The 8,429-nt window shown below is 37.2% G+C and overlaps 1 protein-coding gene across 3 annotated transcripts in view; it reads right to left on the reverse strand.

The window, feature by feature from the left end:
- Positions 1-2,429: 2,429 nt before the first annotated feature.
- The window catches only part of Ccng2 (cyclin G2), an 8,255-nt gene continuing 2,255 nt past the window's right edge, over positions 2,430-8,429 (reverse strand). For 2 of the 3 annotated variants that reach the window (XM_010619889.3, XM_010619884.3), the window contains exons 4-8: positions 7,792-8,042; positions 7,548-7,626; positions 7,369-7,467; positions 4,902-5,107; positions 2,430-3,762 (exon numbers count right to left, since the gene is read on the reverse strand). In XM_010619889.3, coding sequence (XP_010618191.1) covers positions 3,639-3,762; positions 4,902-5,107; positions 7,369-7,467; positions 7,548-7,626; positions 7,792-8,042 — 759 coding nt within the window. In that variant the 3' untranslated portion in view covers positions 2,430-3,638. The remainder of the gene's footprint in view (positions 3,763-4,901; positions 5,108-7,368; positions 7,468-7,547; positions 7,627-7,791; positions 8,043-8,429) is intronic. The other variant, XM_033757995.1, reaches the window with a different exon arrangement.

Here is an 8,429-nt window from a genome sequence, read left to right on the forward strand (position 1 = left end):
AAAAAAAAAAAAAAAAAAAAAAAAAAAGAAGTAACAACACCAAAACTACGAAGCCAACTCTTATGAAGTAACACCAAATGACTAACGAAGAACGAAGCCAAAGTCCTTCTCACCCTCTAATCATAATGAACTGGATGGCCGAGTCTAAACTTTATTCATTTCAGTCATAGGAAAAAGGGTAGGTATGACCAGGCTCCTGGACAAGTCCCTAACAATGCCTAAAGAGCGAGCATCTCTCAATTTCTATCTCTTCCTCAACTTCACTCTCTGCTGTGTGGCTCCTCCACTGTGGTGCAGCTGAGGGTACCGAAGTTACCTCTCCTGGATTTTTGTTAAGATTTGTTGCTTGTCCGCATTCTACATCTTTATAGTCTCCAGTCCATCTTCCACATAGCCGCCACAGTTATCTTTAACATACATCTTTTTTAGCTCTAGGGAATAGCAAGGAAATACAAGTCAGAGACAGGTGTAGACCAGAAAGACTTGTAGCCCAACATAGATTTTCACCTGATTTCATCAGGGCCTATTTTTTTCAGGACAGTCAAAATTTTCAAAGGCTATGTAGACAGCAAAGTAGAGATCAGGAATAAGCCTGGAATGAGACCTCTCTGAAATACTTAAGTAACCTCACTGATACAGATTGTGACAAAGGTCTAATTCAAGACACTGGTAAAAGAAGGTGGAGACTGAGAAAAAGAGATATAAACAAAATCATTATGATAGAAGCTGGTGATTGTCCAGTAAACAGGCCAAAGGAGATAAGGATTATCACATACGGTAATGACTTGAGTAGATAAGTCTTTTTTCGCCAACATAGACATACAGGAAAAACAAGTTTAGAAGTAATCAAAACTTCCAAGTAGAATGCCTAGTTTTGAATAAATAGGGTGGGAGCTCAGTAATGAGGTCTAAACTAAATATACTAAAAATCAGATAAAGAAGCCATGGACAGATTCACCTAGAAAAATCATCTAATGATGAAACCAATACTCCCTTGGAAGAACTGAAGAGGGTCACAAGATTTAAAAAGCCACAAATAAACTTTACATCTTAAATCAAAATCAGAAAGCCAAATATATTGCCCACCACCAAAATTGTTCAAGAGAAAGGTCATCCTCAAGCAGAGATTCTCCACTGGGAGATTAGGAAAACATGCCCATATTTTCAGGAAGAAAGAGGTATTACATGAAAACTCTTCAGTATACCTGATTTTCTAACCAACTAGCGAAAACTTATGTCCACAAAAATCAAACTAGATGGAATACTTACACAAAAACAAAGAACACTTGCAAAATAACCTAAGACTTATGCCTGGAGGTTGGTGGGTGTGGTGGACTAATGGGCAATTTGTAAGAACCAGCTGAACTCAATTAGTGTGGTCTGGGAGTGGAGGATCCACCTGAAGATTGTTGCCAGTAGCCATAAAAAGAGGACTAGAGGCCTGTTGATTTACTAGAAGCTTGCTGGCAGATGGTTTTCCTGATTTAAACTTACTTGGCTGTTCTCATCGGAGGAGCTCAGGACCTCGCTGTCCCTGGGAATGGCTGCTACTTTCATCAGGGGAGCTCTGATCTTCACCATGAGCATCACTTTCTGGCTCCAATGAGGATCCCTCAGCTTGGTGGCACAGATCCTTTATCTCACCAGCACAGATTTTCTGGCCACTGGCCTTGGACCTTCAAGTGAAAATCCTCAATACAAACAAGCATGAAACACTGCTGTGGGCTTTAAGCCACTGGCTGGATTCAAGGAGGACAGTGTGTTGGACTCTAAGCCTTTACCTGGACTTGTGTGGGGAAACTGCTGGGACCTAGGCCCTCAGTTAATTGTTTTGGGCTTCTAGCATGCAGTTAATCTCTTGCACTCATTTGCATTTGACCTTTGGGTAATTATCACAAAATAATCTGTGTCCTGTATGTATTCCCTTGCCAAATCCCGCTAACAGCAGGGCCCTATTACCTTTACATATTTGGTTTGTCCCAAGAAAAACTGTTCAGCTCTGCCATTCTGAACATTCCAGACTTGATACCTGTTCCCTTTCACTATAAATTAATAGGCATTCAAGTTAATAGTCTCTGAGAGCTTGCTTAATAGGAGTCCATCCCAGAAAGAGGTCAATTCTCAAGTGACAGATCATTTTCAGTAAGGTTAAGGGCCAAACTACAGTGAGGAATTTGTTGCTTAGAGAACTTCTGTAGAAGGCTTAGAGGCACTGCAGCTGCACTTTTCATGGAAACACAGCAAGCTGAGCAGGCGGAGAAGCTCAGTAGTAGAGATCTTGCCAAATTTGCACAAATCCCTGGGTTCAATCCCCAGTACCACACCACACAAAAAATTAAAACAAAAATATTAAAAATACGTAGTTACAAGCAAGGAGAATTCAACTTTTTATTTTGAATTATTATCTATTATCACTTCAAAAAGGCCCACTCTGGAAAACATCCAATGGACATTGACTTACCAGTAAAAAAAGTCAATGTCTGATTAAAACACTGGATACACAATAAATTATATTTACATGCAACAACTAGACTAACACACAGTAAAAAAATACAGTATTTTATGTACACTTTTAAAGATTTACACTTTCATATACAGTTTATAAAGTTAAAAATTCTCCGAACAAAATTTTATGTGTACAGTTTATATATTCCCATTCTCATGGCTGTGTCACCACAGATTTGCTTAAGACTGTAATACTACAAATACTTCAGTTCTTTTCACTTCACAGTCAAATCTTGGCACCCATACATTAATACATGTTATTTCTGAAATGTGAATTACAAAGAAAATAAAATATAATCATGCATTTTTAATAAGAAAATGATAAAATATGCTACTAAAGCAACATCTGTCAATTCCACCGTTCTCTAGCTCTGTTCAACTTTCTGTACTGCTCTCATACAGGTACATGCAAAACTAGCAGATTATGAATTTTTTAAACATTAAAGTACTATAGTCTGACAATACTTAGGCAGTAAGAAGGCAACTATCTACTCGCCCTAGCCTGACAATTATTTCTGCTTTAGCAGAAACCTCAATTAGGACACTATGCAATAAATTCACAGAGATGTCATTATTGTAATTCCTAAATATATGGGATATGCATCCGATAGTACACTGATCATTTAAAAAACAACAAAATAGGTGTTTGACATTGAACGGTACTGTAGAATCTTTTCTGAGAATAGAGGGGGAAGGAAATCTAATATAAACCATTTAAGGATTATCCATCATCCCTGTAAGGAAGCACTTGTATAGCCCCCCATGTGTTGAATAAAGACACCTGAAGGCTTTATAAGAAGTTTATGCTACACTATTCATCTTTAAAAATCTTGAAAAGTAACAAAGGTATCAGCACCTTCCCTTCTCTCCCAAGTAGCTAAAGGTCAACAAGAAAAATAAAGTGCCAAGGTCTAAAGTACTGTTTAACTGTTTGGAGGCACTAACCCATTTGATGGCTTAGGATTAAATATGAAAATAGGCCAGATCTGATCTGCTAATAAACAGAAGGTAGGTATTCCAGTCTATGTAATTCCTGCCTAGGTGGGGCTGTACCAGAAAACCACCTACTCCCCCATTTATTGCTTTGAAACTGGTACACGTACTTGACATTCTGACACGAAACAATCAGAGCTTTAAGACGGAAAGCACAGCGTCTGTGCCACTTTGAAGTCGAAAAAGAAGGAGCACTCTTGATCACTGGGAGGAGAGCTGCCGAGGCTCTCTTCTCCACAACTCATATCTTCACAAGAGTCCTCACTGCAGGGAAAAGAGACAATAGAGGGTCTTGTTACAATGCAGAGATTTTACAGACAACATGAAACTAAAACTGCTAGAGTCTATGAGTATCTCTCTAGTCTTACATGTATGGATTCAAAAGTTAATCTTTATTTTATACAGCTTCATTTTATGCAGCCAAATTTCTTTTATAAAGACTTCTAAAAGTGAAGTCTACAGCACTTTCATTAGAAAATTCAGATTTTTAAGAGGTTTATACAAATTACAATTTGCCAAACTACTTGCGTACCAATTAATCCTAGCAGCACTAACTGCAGAAATCTAATTTAAATGCAAGCTGCCAGGGATTTAGCTCAGTGGTTCTGCTGACTACCTTGCAAGCACAAGGACCCAAGTTCGATCTCTGGTACCAAAAAACCAAACAAACAAACAAAAACAAAAACTATAGTGTATCTAAACGCAAGCTTCTAGCATTTCTTCTAGCACCCACGGTCTAATTAAATGTCTTTACTGTATCAGTAATTACACATCACTGACCCTCTCGAACACTCAAGCAAGAAACTAGCAAGCTATGAAAAAGGAACTTGTGGTCCTATATCTGAAGTGCGTAAGATAGTCAAATTTACTAAAATTAAATAATCCACTTTACAAACAAAATCATTAAAGTCTGAAAACACAACATCCGGCAAAACTATATGAACATCTATGAAGTCTTCCCTATCGATGCTGATGGTTCTCAAATATTCCAGTTACCTACCCCCACACAGCACAATGTTAGAAATCCTGGCTAACCTAAAAAGCCCAAAATTCTTTTAGTTGGTGGTTTTGTTTTGGTTTTTTTGAGACAGGGTCTCAATATACATAGTTCAGGCTGGCCTTGAACTCATGGCAATCTTCCTGCCTCAGCCTCCCAAGTGCTAGAATTACTGGCATGCGCCACTACGGCCAGCTATTGTTTTGTTTTTTAACTGAACCATATTTCAAAGACCAAGGAAAATGAGAAGAGAGACAAAAGGAGGGGATCATGTAAGTTACTACCTACTGTAACAAAACCTGGTTAATTTGCCCACCTGAAGGAATGACATCACTAGATAACGGACATTCCCCAATACCTAATTTTATAGTATTCCACAGTTCTTTGAGTATATAGACCTGCTTACCTTTCGCTTCCATCAAAACAGCCCCCCTCAGGGATAGTTGGCAGCTCTGGAACACTGTAGTAACTGCTGTGGAGGTTCTGGGCGGTGCGCCTTGAAACAATCCAAACCAACTTCTTAAGATCTGGTTTGCAACACTCTGGTGAAGAATATTCGGCTAGGCATTTAGAAACTAACTCCTTCCAATAAAAGAACTCGGTGTCATTAATCTAAAAAAAAATTTAATAAAGAAGTTACAGCAATGGTTCTCAAACCTTGATGCACCTTAGAACCACCACAAGATCTGCAAAACACACTGATGGCTGGCTCCCACTTTAGGGTTTAAATGGTAGAAGTAAAACCCAGGTTTCACAAGTTTTTAAAGTTCTTCAGGTGAATGTAATGTGCATTACAGCACATTAGAAAAATTTAGATCTCACTGGTTTAGAAGACAGAATTATAATTTATATTAGATTCAATACACAGAGAAAGACTATTCTAACAGAAAACACTAACCCACTAACACCAGGTCTATTAATAAAGCAACTAACGAATATATTCTTTAACTATCTAGATTCAAAGGAATTTATTATCTTTGTTACAGAATCAAAAGAAATGTTTAGACTGCTAACAATGTAAATTTATATTGCAATACCAGATATAGACTAAGGAAAAAATGAGTAACATGAGAGAAAAGGAAAGTCCCAAAAAGTAGTTCCTCCACCACTGGGAAATACCCCAGTTTATTTCATGGAGTCAATTTCCACTGAAGATGCTTTCATGTATCACTATCTTAAAAAGTTCAGATGAAAACAAAATTGTTATTAAAATAGAAGCTGTTATGTTACCAACAAAATGTTTTACAACCCATCTACTACTACAAACAGAAGACTTTTATACCATCTTGGCTTCTATTTCCAGAGCGCATCTATAGCTTAACACCTCCCAATGTGGCTCCTACCACCCCTTTTCTATCACCACTGAGGTATCTCCAATCATTTCCTGCAATTTTTTCTTTTTTCTTTTTCTTTGGTTTTTTTTTTTTTTTGTACCAGGGATCGAAGTCAGGACCTTGCTTTTGCAAAGCAGGCAGCAGAACCACTCAGCTAAATCCCCAGCCCTTCCTCCAATTTTCTTTATTCTGGACCTCTCATCAAAATTCAGTAATCCTGGCCACTTCCTTCTTAAAACTTGTTTCCAACTTGACAGCATTCTTACCTAGATAGAATTCCCTTGGCACCTATGGGGAAAAAGGCCAATGATGAAAACTCCAGAGCTTCAACTAACCCCTAAGACTCCGCACGTACTTATGGTTTTCGCAGCCACTGCTTCATGAGAAATTCCAATCCTCAATCTCTTATCATGTTTTATTTTCTGAGTTTTTATTACAGACTGCCAAATGCTCATACAACATCCAAATACCTGGATATACAACCATCTAAAATCATACCTTTTTTCAATACAAATTTCTTCCTGAGTTGCTTTCCGTGATGCCAATATTCTCTCCATCACTGGATCCAAAATTGGTAATTCATAATTCCTTGCCTCATTCTCATGCTTGGCTTCCAAAACTATTTGAGTTGGCTACCCTTATTCCTGCATGTAACTACTGTATAGCATTCTATCTGAAAATCTAACCTAAAATGACTTGCCAAATCTGTGTAGCCCACCAAATTTCTTTCTTGTTTTCTGTAGTACTGCAAATTGAGTCCAAGGCTTTTGCATTGAGATACATACCCAGCCCTTTTTCATTTCTGAGATGGGGTCTCAACTAAATTGCTACATTGCCAAGACTGGGCTCAAACTCACAATCCTCCTGCTTCAGCCTCCTAGACTACTAGGATTATAAGACCTGCATCACCATGCCCAGATATAGGCCATCGATTATGTCACTCTAAAAAATTCCTGAACTCCAACCTCTTGCTTCTCTTGACTTGCCCTATTTCTTCCCTAACCACCCCAAAGTACTTCCTATAGTCACTCTTTTCTGGCATTGTTAAGTTTCATATTTCCCTTGACTATTAGTTTAACAAAAAGACTATGCTTTTATTTTATACTTTACAACTGTAAAAACTTACTCAGCTGACCTCCCTAAAAGGCTTACAAAGAGACACACTGCTATTATTTTGTTTATGCTACTACAGGTAAGGTGATGGTTATTCAGCTCCATACATGGTATGATAGGATCCCATTTTATCCCTTTAGGGTACAATGTCGACGTGGTAGGGTATTCGGCTGGATTACCACCTAGCATGAATACTGCAGAGACACCTACATGCAGAGAGATGCTGGGCTAAGTAACAGAGCTCCCTTTACCTTAACAGTATTGGGGTCAAAGCTGCATTCTGAGATCTACAACACTTTAGACACACACATACAGAATGTAAAAGAACCCCACAAAGTGTCACTTAAATGTTTAAGTTACTACAGAAAAAAACTGAAACATCAGGAAAAAAAATTGTTTTAAAAAATAAGGAATGAAGATATTTACCTTGGAATGTTTTTTAACAAACAAGAGAATTTCCAGGAACTCAACGGATTTTAAAGTTTCTACTTCCAAATTAAGAAGGCACAAAGCTAACACAGATGGCTAGAAAAAAAGTGAAAAAAGAAATGTTTTTTAAAAATTCAAAACAAACTGAGACATACATCAACAAGAAACAGACTTACTTTTGCTTTTGAAAAGACAAGTCGGCAGTTGCAAGCTTTCAGCTGAGCTTCTAGTTTATCAAGGCTCAATATCTCTTTCCTATACAATAGGAAAAAAAGGCAAAGATTTAAACAATTTTAAAGATGCACCATTAAAAAGTCCAACATGAAAGTGTAGGCAATATCAAAATATAAATTTTATTGACGTTTACTGTTACTTATAGCAACACTGAAGTATGAAACTTTTATATTTAATCCCACTGACCTTTCTGAATTATGACAAAACACAATAGTATGGTATAAGTGCAAAAAGTTTAAGGCAGTAGTAGCTTCCAATTCATAGTGCAATTTTTCTGAAATTATTTTTTCCATCCGTTTTATGTCAGAAGCAGTACATTTACACTGACTAATCCGGATCACATCATGAATGGATGGAATATTGCATTCTTCTTCAACTATTCTAGCAGCCAGCAAAAAACAACAGACTCCAATGCAAGATAAATGTTTAGGTTTCACCTGAAGAAAAAAGAAAAAGATTCTTTTAACAACTCTTAGTTTTAACAAAGCAGAAGCTCAAAAGAATACTGTAATGATGCTTCTACATTTAAGACAGAAATCAAGCTGCTTCGAATATATGTATTTGTCCTTGTCCTTACCCACAACTATACCCATTTTTTTACATTGCAGATCTTGCTGATTTCCCTTAAAACAAACAAAAAAAAAAGGCTTTGTGAGTCTTTAAATTACTTAATTCAAATATGCAGGTTAAAAAAAAAAATTCAATGCAGGGGGCTGGGATTTAGCTCAGTGGCACTGCCTCAAAAGCACAAGATCCAGGAAAAAAAAAAAAAAACTGCAGGAACCTGAGTTTAAATGCCTATACCAAAAAAAAAAAAAACACAC

This window comes from Fukomys damarensis, unplaced genomic scaffold (assembly GCF_012274545.1).
Source record: "Fukomys damarensis isolate Sample0158 unplaced genomic scaffold, DMR_v1.0_HiC HiC_scaffold_32, whole genome shotgun sequence".
Lineage (NCBI taxonomy): Eukaryota > Metazoa > Chordata > Mammalia > Rodentia > Bathyergidae > Fukomys > Fukomys damarensis.